This window comes from Vipera berus (genome assembly GCF_964194415.1).
Source record: "Vipera berus genome assembly, chromosome: 12".
NCBI lineage: Eukaryota > Metazoa > Chordata > Lepidosauria > Squamata > Viperidae > Vipera > Vipera berus.
The window spans coordinates 16,574,147-16,588,765 of NC_138215.1; the positions used below are offsets into that span (position 1 = coordinate 16,574,147).

The 14,619-nt window shown below is 40.5% G+C and overlaps 1 protein-coding gene across 1 annotated transcript in view; it reads left to right on the forward strand.

The window, feature by feature from the left end:
* Window positions 1-14,619, forward strand: part of MYO9A (myosin IXA) — a 91,383-nt gene that overhangs the window by 66,518 nt on the left and 10,246 nt on the right. Inside the window, exons 29-40 of the mRNA XM_081337532.1 lie at window positions 333-545; window positions 5,093-5,205; window positions 5,707-5,864; window positions 6,693-6,901; window positions 7,606-7,722; window positions 8,405-8,593; window positions 9,947-9,994; window positions 10,538-10,649; window positions 10,983-11,044; window positions 11,523-11,715; window positions 12,662-12,790; window positions 13,549-13,654. Of these exons, the coding sequence (XP_081193658.1) occupies window positions 333-545; window positions 5,093-5,205; window positions 5,707-5,864; window positions 6,693-6,901; window positions 7,606-7,722; window positions 8,405-8,593; window positions 9,947-9,994; window positions 10,538-10,649; window positions 10,983-11,044; window positions 11,523-11,715; window positions 12,662-12,790; window positions 13,549-13,654 (1,649 nt within the window). The remainder of the gene's footprint in view (window positions 1-332; window positions 546-5,092; window positions 5,206-5,706; window positions 5,865-6,692; window positions 6,902-7,605; window positions 7,723-8,404; window positions 8,594-9,946; window positions 9,995-10,537; window positions 10,650-10,982; window positions 11,045-11,522; window positions 11,716-12,661; window positions 12,791-13,548; window positions 13,655-14,619) is intronic.

Below are 14,619 nucleotides of genomic sequence, written 5' to 3' on the forward strand. Positions count from 1 at the left end.
CTGGCTCATCAACAAAACAATATTAAACCCAACAAGGGCATCATTTCTACTTTTCCCGTATGTGGGGTTTTCCCACCCCCCACCCCCGCTGTCCTTCCTTCTTTGTTGAGAACCAATTTAGCACGTTGTTTAAACAAATGATGCACTCGGAGGATCTTTTTTTGTTAAAAACAAAAACGGAAGCAAAAAAAAAAAAACAACCAAAACCCAACCCATTTGGTTCCACGTTCCTTATCCTTTGACTTGTGTTTTTTTTTTTTGGTTGTTGTCGTTTTGTTTTGTTTTGTTTGTTCATTCCATATCATCTGTTTTTATCATTTGGTGTCAAGCAGGTTGCCCGACCAGTCCATAAAAAGAAAGCCCGCATGGCACGGACACGCTCGAATTTCTTGACTAGAGGTGCTTTTGCTGATTGGGAGGGGGACACAGAGGAAGAGGATTGTGATGACAATCTTGAATTCCTTCTCTCCTTTGAGCATCCACCACACCTTGAGCCTGGTTGTGCAGTCAGGCTCAAGCAGCCCTGCCACAGTGACTCTGAAATGGTAATATGTTCCACAAACAGTTGTAGGAGTGGGGTGGGGGGGGCATCTCTCGGCTAACCCTCAGCAGAACTGACACCTCCTCTTGCCGTTTCTCCCATAACAAGAGCCTTGGTGGAGCAGTGGGCTAATGCCTCCTTAAGTAACACCAGCTGCCTGCAATTAGTGCAGGTTCGAGTCCCACCAGGCTCAGGTTGACTCAGCCTTCCATCCTTCCGAGGTAGGTAAAATGAGGACCCAGATTGTTGGGGGCAATTAAGCTGACTTTGTAATAATGCCGCTTGGGGGGTGTGTGAAAGCCCTAATAAGCAGGCATATACATAGAATGAAGGCTACTGCTAAGCTTGTAAGCCGCCCTGAGTCTTCGGAGAAGGGCGGGATATAAATGGAATTAAAATAAATAAATAAATAAATAAAATAAAAATCCGGTAATGGATATTATTGGATGGTAACCTCTAAGAACACAGTCACCCAGTGCTGATGCCTCTCGGCGTCAAGATTTAGGCAAAGTTGTAGAATATCCCTTAGCGATGGCTTCTTCAGTAGGTCCCTGCAGTGGTACTCCCATCATCCCCTTCCATGCCGCGTTTTGAGGAAGTAAAGATGGAGAAGGCTGAGCATTATATTTGCTTAGCTTGCCAGTTTCCACCCTGTTTCAGGCAGAAGATAGACTAGAGTCTACTTTGGGATGAAATGCAGCCTTCGGTGGAGCAGCTAGAAATGTGGTGGCTTTAGTAGCACAGGGAGAAAACTGAAAGGTTAGCGGGGACATTGTGAATAAAATGCTTAAAAAGCATACTTTTTTTAAATTCCCCATGAACTTTCCTGCTTGCTGAATTGATCTGTCACTCCCACTGAGATGTTTTAAGAGCATGCAAGATAATGTTTCCACTTAATTCATCGTCCTCAGGAAGATTGTGAAATCCTTTCCTGCAGCAGTGGTGAGGCCAGGCGGCCCAGTTGCTCCAGACCGCATAATTCAGAGAGAACGTGCTGTGTTCTTGGAAGCTCTTTCCACCAACCTTAAGTAGTTTCAGACCAGGAATCGTGGTTGAGATGTCAAGGTGCTAGGTTCGCTGTTTGCTTGGAGAGCTCTTTCCTCAAAAGGAGCCTCGTTCCTCCCACTTTTTCAAAACCATCTTTTGACTCTCCTGCTGCCATTTAACAGATGCCATCTGCATGCAAATAGCCCTAGAATCTTCAATTATGTCGCATCCTTTCTCCTTCCATCCTTTCTCCTTGACGCCCCCATCAGCTTTTTCACTAGCGGTTTAGCACATCTGCTCGCATCTGCATGCAAAATCAAGCTCTGCTTTCTTAAGTTTTACGCTGAATTTCACGACCTCTGTTACATAGGAAGGGTAAACTACAGATGTCTAAATGTAATACGTAATATTGCTCGGATATGTAATAGTGCTCAAATGTGTTTTGAAATTGTCATCTGTGGGTTTGTTTGTTTTTTAAAGTTGTTTTGTCGTTGGGTTGTGTATTTTTTATTTTCCCTGTCTGTCTTTTTAGTTGTTCGGAAAAGGACATCAACTGTGTTGTTAGACTGATAAATTTTCGTGCAGCTCATTACTGTCCAGAAAATTAATGGCTGGTATTTGCCGAGGCTGTTTTTAATCAGGTCACATTGGTGCATATTTTTCAGCACATGAAACGAAGGTTGTTTATTCTGAGCTTTCAGCACAAGAGGTGGATCAGTTAAGGAGCTCCCTTTTGCTAGCACAGGGTTGATTAATGTCAGGAGGAAGAAGAAATAGGTTATCACCTCCACACCAGTTGTGGATGAACAAAAGCCCCGCAAGTCACTGTTTTTCCCATTTTTTGCACATTGCTCATCATCTTTGAGTACATTACAATATGTTTGGCATCGATTTTTCTTTTTCCTTATTAAATGTCAGGTATTCTGCTTTTGGCTAGCTGATCAATTGGCGTGGATAAGGCTTGGAGGGAAGGTTAGAATGATTGTCACCAGCGCTTTTTTTGTAAAAGAAAAAGGTGCCGGATCTCATACAACCCTCCTTGCCTACCCTACAAGGTTCCATCCAAAAAAGGTGCCGGAACTCCGTTCTGAGTGTTCTTTGACAAAAAAAGCCCTGATTGCCACTATGCCAATTTAAGCATGCATAGGATCGAATATTGCAGAAATAATGTTTGGGTTTGGGGTTTGTTTGTTTTTTTTTTTAAAAAAAGGAACCTGAAATATTTTGAATTCCTTAACATTCTGGCAGGACCTGCTGTTGTTACAACTTGTCTGGATTTTGCTTTTTGTCCCCAGTAATGCAGCTGAAATAGGTCTTAAATCCACTCATTTAAGAAGAGACAGAGGGTGCATATCTTTAAAAAAAAATCTTTATGGAAATATAGCTCCCAAATTATCTTCTCAGTATGCAGAAGAATTAGGGGATTATGCTATTCCTGCTATTAACGTCTCTTGAAGGCGGTTTTTGTTAAGGATGGAAATGGATTTCTTTCTTTCTTTCTTTCTTTCTTTCTTTCTTTCTTTCTTTCTTTCTTTCTTTCTTTCTTTCTTTCTTTCGCAAGTGAGCTAGGAAAATAATAGTAGTTATAAGGGCTTACTCTTTCTTGTTAAAATTGAGAACAAATTGAATCAGAGCAGCTAAAGATGTAAGAGTGGTTTTCCAGATGGGTATCTCAAGCCAAATTCTAGTGCATGCTTTATTTATCAGTGTTCCCCCCCCTTTTTGGGGGGGGGTGTTTGTGAATTATATTTTTCAAAATTTGACAATTATAAAACTCTAAAAAGACTTTTATTAGAAGCCGTATCCTTTGCATTAACTAATACTGTCAGCATTCCCTGCTGAGATGAAATTAGATCTGGAGGGCAGCAGTTCACAGTCCTGTTTTAGCAGATTCAGCATAACATTTTATGTGAAAAACGTATTTACCATCCTCAGGATTATCACTGTAAAGTATTTTTTTGCAATTGTAAATGGAAATTAATTGATCCTTGAGTGCTGGAATATAACGGTCTCTCACTCTTCTTGTTTTCCTTTTGAGTGGCCATTTTTCTGAAAGTTTACTAGTCACGTATATTTTGAATTATTGATTATGTGCCACCAAGTCTATGTTGAGTCTTAACAACCATCATAGATAGATTGTCTCAATGATAATCTGTCCCTAACTGGGTCTTCTGATGTTTCAGCAATGAGTCAACTATATAAATTTCCATATTATTTATAATAATCAAAGGATTTCCCCCACCCCCTCCCCCCAGTGTGAACTATTAAATGTTGTGAAAAGATAAAAGAACTACTGTTCCTAGGCAAACTGAAAAGGGAATCTTCCTGGAATCTTTAAGGCTAAGAGATTTATTGTGGCACAAATTTCTGTGGATTAGAGTCCAATTACTCAGATTTATATAATGTCAATATATAAAATACTTTAGATACTAAAATAAAGAGACCGTGAAATTCTATAAAAAGGACAAGTTTCATAAAGCAGGGAAAGAATTCCAGAACATCCTACTGCTAATCTAAAAACCACCATTCTCTCATTAGCGATGAAAGTCAGGGAAACAATGAATTTTCAATGAATGAAATGGGAGAGTTTAAGAGTAATAATTATTTTAGATTTGGAGAGCTGCTTTATACCAATTCAAACCTTTAAGTAATTCCGTGCCACCTGCAACAGCAAACAGCAATTCTCCAGGTTTTTACATGAAGGCCTTTTCTAGCCTTCTTGAAGTTGCTGAAGTCACCCCGAAAGGCCTTCTGCAAAATTAAACCTGCCAACAAAATCCCACTCTTTAAAGACAAAAAAGATTATTTTTGATCTGGTGCTAACATAGGAACAGGAACTTCAAAGCCTGCAGCGTAATTTGTGGTCAGATCCAGTTCTCCATCCCATTTCATTTATTCTCAAGCAAAAATATAATTTCCATTAAAGGCTTTTGTCTATTCTCACAAAAAAGTCATACAACAAGCTTTTCTATTGTAACAGCACTTTATGTACAGTGTGTGAGAAACCTGAAGTGGAGATAACGTTCACCAGCTAGCAATTTCCATGAATGCATCAAAGAAGTAGTTAATAATAATAATAAAGTTGGAAGGGACCTTAGAGGTCATCTAGTCCAACCCTCTGCTCAGGCAGGAAACCCTAATATTTTTAAATTATTTTTATTTTAGAATATGATTTTTAAAGAATCAAAAGATACTTCAGGCAGACTTTTTTTTTTAAACTCAGAAATCGAAAAGGCAGATTTCTTAGGAATACCTCCCATAACTATTGCCCGCTTTGATTTAAAAGCCAATTAGTTTTGCATTAAAATCCTACATTAAGGTGTTGCTATTCCTCTCAGTATTGATTTCCTGAGCTAATAGTAACAGAATGTTGTGCTGCATCTTCTAGTTTACGAGGAAACAAGCAGAAATTAATCAAATTAAAAGCGTCTTTTTCATAGTGAGGGGTGGGGGGGATTAGCAGCTTAAACATTGAAAGGGCTGTATAGTTCAGTTGTGTCTTCTTGGAATATCAAATGATTCTTATCAGCGTTAGAGCATCTGTTATGTTCGAAATTATTTCAGATGTTGCAACGTTCAGCGTCCAACGAAGGCCAAGCAAAGCTTCACAAAACAATGTCTCAAGGAGAGATTGGGAAACTGCCAGTTGCCCAGAAAATCATAGCTGTGGACCGAAGGTATAAATTCTCCAACAAGTGGGGGGGGGGAATACCAAGCCTGAATTAAATATGATTTGGTGGTTGTTTTTTCTTTGCATTTTTTTAAAAAATTCACTAAACTACTTGTCCTTCAGCACCATCCAACAGGGTTCAGTTATCGTGCCTGAAAGAGAGAAATGATGAAGAATGAAGGACATAAGCAGAGCTATCTTTGTTCACAAGTCTGGACACAAACTCTGATTGGGAGATTAGGGAAAAGCACCTATCTCATGGGTGCTGACCATTAGTAAAAGGACTGCCTTTATTTAATTCCAGATGATCTATAATAGAAAACATTAGATTAAAAAACATTACCAGTAGCCCTCACTTAATGACACCCTTGTTTAGCAACTGTTCAAAGTCACGAAGTCGCTGGGAAAAAAGTAACTTTGCGACTGGTCCTCAGATTTACAACCACTGCAGTGCCCCTATGGTCACATGACTTGAGTAAACTTCTCTTCCCATTTTATTGTTTAATAGACCTCAAAGAGCCAAGATGAGATTTTGGGGAAAAGGAAGGCAGGGGGAGAAGAAAACAAGCCGAGAGAAGCTTGCTACCCAGTCAGAGCTGCTGGAACTGTATCCCGACCAAGATGCACCAGGAAGAGACATGATTCCAGGTCTACAGCTTGAAGAAGGTAAAACTGGTAGTTTAATACAGGGTTTCTCAACCTTGACAAGATAATTCCACCTTAAGATAGGTGGAACTCTGGGAGTTGAAGTCCACCCATCTTAAACTTGCCAAGGTTGACAAACACTGGCTTAATACAAATGTCAGCTAGAGAGCTGATAAGAAAACGTGTTTCTTCTGTGGATTACAAAGACCGAAACATTAGTGGTAATTCAGGGTTTCAGAAATACGAAGATTGGCTTGGCAAATCAGCTTTGTGACTTATCTGAGATGTAACAGAATCATAGAATCTCAAAATTCAACTCCTGCCTTGTGCAGGAGACATTGTGAATACGTAACATATTTTCTCAAAGAACAACTTAGGGCTTGATCAGTCGGTTGTCTTGATAGTCAGGTCCAGTGTCAGAAATCCAAAAGATTTGCGAATTGCTCCTCACTATTGTCAGAGGTCATTGTTCCAGACCCCAGCAAACTTCTCCTTTGAAGAATCTAATTTGCCTTGAATCCAAAATTTGCTAGGATTTCCCTAGAAAATTGAAGGTGAAGGTGGAAATCTCATCCATGCATGCATGCATGAGCTGTTTCCATCCATTAGGCCAAGGGTAGGCAACCTTGGCTCTTTTATGACTCATGGACTTCAACTCCCAGAATTCCTGAGCCAGCCAAGCTGGCTCAGGAATTTTGGGAGTTGAAGTCCATGTAAAAGAGCCGAGGTGGCCTACCCCTGCATTAGGCTAAAGAAATGATTTTCCTGTTTCTCGATTAGGAAGATAGCTTCTGCTTGTTCTTCTCAGGGGGATTCTTAGCAAAACTTGTATTTCTTTGCACGTGACAGAGCTGAGTCCTCCAAGGAGTCCTGAACTGTCCGGCATTTATCGAAGGGAATGTAAAGAAAACAAAGAGCCATCCCCAAAGGTCAAGCGAAAACGCAGCCTGAAAATTAGCAACGTAACTATGGAACCTGCACAATGGCAGAACGACGCTCTTCAGATCATAACGAGTGCCAGTGATTTGAAAAGCATGGACGAGTTCCTCTTGAAAAAGGTAATTCACACACACACACACACACACACACACACACACACACACACACACACCCCTCTAAATCTACAGCTTCACTAGCTAAGAATAATTCTTGGCTTTTAATCAGAAGACTGTTATCTTCAAAAGCTGATTTTATGGACTTCATGGAAGAATCTGGATGACTTTTATCTGCCGTATTTTTCTCCTGTCTGTCAAAGCTTAGTTAAAAGAAAAATAGTGCTTGCCTCTTTGACATGCAATCCAACAAGACACAGGTAAGAGAAGGGAAAGTGAATGCAGAAAAAGATCAGGCTAAAATGGAATGAAATATCAGCCGTAACTAAGGCTGATTTTCCCTTCCCGTTCTTGAACAGCAGTTCATGGTCTAGTGGTGGCCTTGCTTCTGAATAAATCCTAGACGGTATTGGTTCTTAGTCTTGGTAGAAGCGTCTGGAAGGATTTTAGTGTTCTGCCTGACAGGGAAGAATAAAGCAAGTTACTGCTGTATCTTCTTTGGGAGAACTTTTGTCTACATCTGGACCCAGGACAATCAAAGTCTGGATCCAGCAAAATCAAGCAGAATCCTATTTAGGTCATTAAATAGAACAAGGTAGCCTTATAAATAGTTACCTTAATGTAGCCATCTTAGTTCTGCCTGGGAAATTGAATCTGTCACATGGTAACTTTTGAAAAACACTCTTAATTTCATTTTTTATGGTTTTCAGATGAATGATTTGGATAGTGAAGACTGTAAGAAGGACACTCTTGTGGACGTGGTATTTAAAAAAGCTTTGAAAGAATTCCGGCAAAATATCTTCAGTTTCTACTCTTCCGCTTTGGCAGTAAGTTAAATGACTACTTTTAGTCGAAATGACATTCAGAGCGGTGCAAATAGAATTTATGCAATGCGTTTTTTATAATACCAGTTTCCTCAAAGTTCAGTAAAGCAATGCGTGCTCTGGGGCAGCCTTCTTCCATCTTGAGAACTTTTTAAATGATTGGACTTCCACTCCCAGAATTCCCCAGCCAGCCTTGCTGGCTGAGGGGAATTCTGGGAGTTGAAGTCCACATACCTTAAAAGCTGCCAAAGTTGAGAAACACTGCTCTGACGTAATACTGTGAATCCAGAATTGTGACCCGAGACCTTTCCTGCCTTCTTTCTTTGTTTGTTTGTTTTTTTCGATTTATATACCGCCCTTTTCCCGAGGGACTCAGGGCGGTTTACAGGGCAAATTAAAACAGTGCAATGTACAAATTAAAATAAAATTAAATTAATAGCCCCAAAAGAGTTTAAAATTTAAAATTTAGTCATCCTGCAAGGAAGCAAAAGCCCAAGCTTGTCTGTTGCTGAGTTCTAGGCAATTAGCCATTATTACCTGCCCTTTCTATTATTTGATTTCAGGACTGTGCTTATGTTTTTCTTCGGATTTTAATGTTTGTTTTAGTGAATGAACGTTCCAATACATTTCTCTCCTCTATGCGGAACATTCAGACATTGACGTTCATTTCTCCATGTTTTAATAGATGGGTGATGGGAAGAGCATCCGCTACAAAGATCTCTATGCATTGTTTGAGCAGATTCTAGAGAAAACCATGAAACTTGAACAGAGGAACTGGAGTGAATCCCCCGTAGGGGTCTGGGTCAATACATTTAAGGTGTTTCTGGATGAATACATGACAGAATACATGCCTTTGGATTATTCTGCGGCAAAGGTAAACTACTCTACCACAATCACAACCTCATATTGCATCCTTTTGGCAGGAGGACCACGTTCTGGATGTCCTTTGAAGAATCAGCTACCTTGTCCCAAAGGAGCTTTTTCAGAGGCAACTGGACTTTCTTGTTTTTCCCTTGAAAACCTTTCGCTTCTCATCCAAGCAGCTTCTTCAGTTCTGTCTGAATGGTGGAAGATGGAAGGATTTATATTCCTTGCAAATCATCTGGTCATTAGTACCCTTTCAGAAAGTTTTTTTATGCTGCTTCACAACATAATTTCCTTACCCCTTGTTATTGACGAATAGAATTTGAAAAGCTGGCTCGCAGTAAGGTATAAAAAGTTTTATCATGAATGTTAGGCGAATGTAGCATAATGTTGTAGGATCCAGCCTGGGTCGGTCAGATTGGTCTGGTCCCGGTGACCAACCCAGATTGGATCCTGCAAAACATTTTTTGATCACAAAATATAATGTGCTATTGGAAATGAATAATCTCAAGTAACCTGAATGCATATGTACCATTCTGTTATAAAAAGGCCCATAACGAAGAAAAACGGAACAAACCCTAATTGTATGGATGTATGTACATGCATATTTTAAGGCTTCTGTTCTTGAAGTATGTTGGAGAGAGCCAGCAGCAGGGGAAAATAGCAGTTAGTAATAAGCCATGGAAGGGGCAGTTGTAGGTCATTCTGCTACTTACACGAAATAGATTAATATCTAATAAGAGCCTTGGTGGAGCAGTGGGCTAATGCCTCCTTAAGTAACACCAGCTGCCTGCAATTAGTGCAGGTTCGAGTCCCACCAGGCTCAAGGTTGACTCAGCCTTCCATCCTTCCGAGGTAGGTAAAATGAGGACGCAGATTGTTGGGGGCAATAAGCTGACACTGTAATAATGCTGCTTGGGGGGGAAAAGCCCTAATAAGCAGGCATATACATAGAATGAAGGCTATTGCTAAGCACATTGGTTTGTGCTTAAATTGTAAGCCACCCTGAGTCTTCGGAGAAGGGCGGGATATAAATGAGATTGGGGGAAAAAATCTCCTTCCAAATTCCCCTGTTTCTGCCAGAAGCCATGACAGCGGAATTCTGATTCTAGCAGACACTTGTTAGCGCTCTCAGTTCTGTCCCAGTAGTGCCCACATAATGAAATATTGAATGTTATAGGAATATCTTGGTCAGGAGAAGAAGCAGTAGATTTAGATAAGAAAGGTCCGTCTGAATTTTTAATAGCTCCTTGATGTGCTTTGTAAACAAAGATTAAATAAGAAAACAGATTTCAATTTGCAAATGGAAGCAAAGTATTCAAAAAACACTGAACTGCTTGATATTGTCTCTTTGTTGTCTTAGGTGACAAAAACGGAGAGGAAGAAGAGACGAAAGAAGGAAACAGACATAGTAAGCTGAAAATGCTTCCTCCTTTAACAGGAAGCAAGATGTTATAAATTATATAGACACCTATTATGTACGTTTAAATGTTTGCAGCAAGTCCAGCTAGGTCAATGTTGGCATTCAGTGAGGTTATCAACGTCCTGATGGTTTGACAGTTTTTGAGACAAGCTAAAACGGGATGGGATGAATCATAAGTCTGATTAAGAAGGATGTGTTATATTTTTGTCATCTGAAAATCACCGTAAGCAACTTTCATTGTTGAAACAGAAGGCAGGGTAGAAATTCAATGAATGAACTAATGGATCACATTATTGAATCTTCTGAGGAACTGTCAACACTGCCAGGAATACTCTTCCAGCATTCCAGCCAAGGTTTTTTTTTTAAAAAAAATAACAGTTATATGTTAAATGTTATATGTTATTTTTTAAAAAAAAAATAACAGTTATAATTAAAAAAATATGAAATACCTTTGTGCAGTACAGTAAAGATTCAGATCTATTTTCAACTACTGTGTAAATCTCAGATTGCTTTTTCTGTTGCTGTTACTAGGTAGAAGAACATAATGGTCATATTTTTAAGGCTACTCAATATAGCATTCCCACTTACTGTGAATTCTGTTCCTCCTTGATATGGATCATGGACAGGGCCGCTGTTTGCAAATGTAAGTGTGAACTGTTAAATCTTCATGCACTCTTCCTATTCTTTCTTACATTAGCTCCTTTAGCTTTTGTTCAAATGCTTTACCAAGTAGAGAAAGGGCAATAGTAAGTATTGTACGGTAGTTTTAATTTTTAATTATAACTAAGAAATCCAAAGAAGGCTGTATTATAGGAAGTGCCAAATTTGTATAGAGGAAAAACATGTAGCCTGCTACATTCCACAGTCTAATTATGCAGCAAAATCCAGTTGAGAGTTTTCTTGTAAAGTTATAACGCAATAACATTTCACTGCATTTCGTTATGTGTAACACTAAATACATTTTTCTTAATTCCAGTATGTAAATACGCTTGCCACCGAAAGTGCTGCCAGAGGACCACAACAAAATGCTCCAAAAAGGTACCATGTTTTCTCTCATTTCTGCATGCCACACATACGGGGGAATTCTGGGAGCTGAAGTCCATACATCTTAAAAGTTCTCAAGGTTGAGAAACACCGGTCTAGCTGCTGATTTCTTAATTCATATTTCTACTGCGGCACATTCTGTAAAACAGAAGCAAGGCAGTCAGAAAACTCTGGGGAGATGGCAGAGTTAAAAGCTTGTTTTCTGCTGCCACTTTGCTCTGAATTGACATTATGACTCAAATGCTAAGCCTGTGTAGGGCTAAGCAAAGACAGCAAGGATTGGGGAAGCATCCTGAGATGTTTCCATTGCTCTAATACTTACTTTATGTTTTGCCTAGCTTGCATTTTTAAAGCGGGGCTGTTCTGATCCTTGGAACTTAGCAGCTTTAGACTCGTGCAAATATTGCTGGAACTTGCTCAGTGTGGCTGTGATGTGCTTGCAACACTGATTGCATTGTCCCTATCCCTATAGTATGACCCAGAACTTTCCTCACGGCAATTTGGAGTTGAACTCTCTCGCCTGACCAGCGAAGAACGAATTGTGCCGAATGTGTTTGAGAAGCTCACCAGCTACATAGAAATGCATGCTTTGTATACAGAGGGCATTTACCGGAAATCTGGATCAACAAATAAGATCAAAGAATTACGGCAGGGCCTTGACACAGGTGAGGAGACTTATTGTGCTTTTCCCCCTGGTATTTGGGTCACACAGGTCCCTCAAAATGACCAGGCATTTGGCCTGGCACAGTTTATTTTAGACATGCTAGAACTTTAGGCAGACGATGGCCAGAAAGTTTAGTATTTGGGTGATGACAGTATTCAGTTTGATTTAGCTTGGGGTTTAGACAGTGCTGAAGCAGGACTCATGCAGTACCTATGGTTAATTCTGTTAGGCTAAAGCTAATCTGTAGCTTTGCTTCATGTATGGTTTGTGTTTGAGAGTCGGTTTGGTGTAGTGATTAAAATGATGGACTAGTTCTCCCTTAGGTAGGACAGCTGGGATAAATCTATATCTTAAATTCAGAAATTTTGACTTTGTCCTTTTCAGTCAGTTATACTATTTGTTAAGGAACCTAGGGGTTAGTATTATATCACCATGAACTCGGAGAGCAAAATGGACATCGCCAACAAACGTGGAGTGCTTGGGTATGGTTAGGAGGGCACTAACTTTTCTAGCCTGCCCTATCTATCTTTCCTGGTAAAATACATGGGAAAATCCCATAGGAGGAAAATTCCACTTAGGCCATTGCATCTCATTACACTTTGTGTTGGAGACAACAAGGTACTTCTGAGTTGAAAGGATTAGCCAGTGACATCACCATGGCCCTGGATATGCTCTGTTGGGGGCTCCTTTCAAGTCCCTGACAGGAGCTGGAGCGAAGGACGTGAGGTCACCCCCCCCACCACCACCATGGTAGCGCTCCGATTTCGAATGCAGGCCTTCTGCTTGTCAAGCCAGCATCCTAACCACACAAGCCACCATGATCCTATACCTTGGCCATGACTTAATTCTTACGTTGGTACCAATGTGTCAGATTGCATGCTGAAGCATCCTTTTGCTGTTTCTCCTTTGCTTTCAATTTCCTTGCTTTCATTCTTTCCGCTAACCAGATATCGAAAGAGTGAATCTTGATGACTACAACATCCATGTCATTGCCAGTGTGTTCAAGCAATGGCTGAGGGATTTGCCTAATCCTCTCATGACCTTTGAACTCTATGAAGAATTCTTGCGAGCCATGGGTAAGGAGTTGTCACATCTAGTAGGAAGCAGGACTTTGGGGGATGTTAAAACCGAAGCTAAGAGGAAAAGCAAGTTCTGTTTCTGCTTGGAAAATTGTGATTTTCCTTATCCTTGAGAATATTTCTACACAAAATACCTGGGAAAATTCTTTACCACAATGAAACCTAAAAAGTGATGATACTTTTTCTAGGGATCCGCTTCAGACGGTGGCCTGAGGTATCTCACTGTGATGCAATGTATCCCCTTGATGAGATCCCAAATCAGACCAATAATTCCACTTCTATACTCTGCCCTCTTTCTCTGCATTTCAGACATTATATCCTGATTTTTCACCTAAATATTTCAAACCCCTCAGTTACATGGAAATGATCTTCTGCCCCTTGAGTTGCAGTAGGATTTCCTAGTGCATTCTTCTTTAAGAACACCACTTGCATTGCAAAGGTATTTTGAGCATCTGGCTCATAGCTCAGAGGTTCCCTTTCCAGAGTATTCATTAAATCCTGAGCAGTAGTGGACTTGCAAGATACATGTGTTTAGATGTGTATATCATATTTTACAAGCTTCACTTGATGTAAAAAATACTCATTCCTGAGACAGAGCAGGCCACAGTCCTGACGAATTGAATGAAATGTTGCAGGGTGCAATCTGGGTCGGTCACCGGGAACAGAGGTTTAAACCTCTGGCTCCAGTGACCGACCCAGATTAGATCCTGCAACATTGTCGCCTTCATTTGTGAATGACATTTGTTTTTCTGCAGGTTTGCAGGAGAGGAAAGAGGCCATCCGCGGGGTCTACTCGGTCATTGATCAGCTTTCCCGAACCCATCTTAATACCTTGGAACGTCTGATCTTTCACCTTGTCAGGTATCAATAGCCAGGATAAGGTTATAAAGAGATTTCCTTGTGAATGTCAGTTTTATCGGCAGATATATCCCCACGTTCAGCTTTTGGTGAGACCTGCAATCTTGAAAGGCGGTTCTGTTTTCAGAGTTGTGTGCCGAGACAGGCTTATTTGCAGAGAGCTTTGGAAAGCTAAGCGCTGCCTATCTTCACGTTCCTTTCAGTCATGCTTATTATAATCCCCCAGGAAAGTCAGTCATTCTTCTGGGTGAAAAAACGCTTTTCTCGAGGCATACATATCAAACCCAAAGGCCTTTTTAACCCCCTGATCAAGTTGGAGGGCGGATCTTTCCTTGTTTGTTATGTTGGCGTGTTGTTTTAATGTGGGTGTGGCTGGGAAATTCTAGGAGTCGAAGTCGACACCTCTTCCAAGGTTGAGAAACATAAGGCTGGAGACTGGCACTGTGGTTTGGACTAATTTTGGAAATATGGGACAGAATGTGGGCCACACAGAGATCTACCATCCAAGAGAAAAGAATGACTGGGAAGGACAGAAGGAACAGCTAAAAACCTGACATCGTTGCTTCATGTTGAGACTCTAGAAAGAGTACAGAGAAGAACAGCAAAGATGATCAGGGGACTGAAGGCTAAAACATATCAGGAAGGGTTGCTGGATTGGGGATGTCTAGTTTAATGAAGAGAAGGACTAGGGGCGACATGATAGCACTCTTTTAGTATCTCAGGGGCTGCCCCAAAGAAGAGGGAGTCAAGCTATTCTCCAAAGCACCAGAAGGCAGGGCAAGAAGCAACGGATGGAAACCAATCAAGGAGAGAAGCAACCCGGAACTAAGGAGAAATTTCCTGACAGTTAGAACAATTAATCACTGGAACTCCTTGCCTCCAGAAGTAGTGAATGCTCCAACACTGGAAGTTTTTAAGAAGAGACTGAGCAGGGGGTTCGACTAGAAGACCTCCAAGGTCCCTTCCAA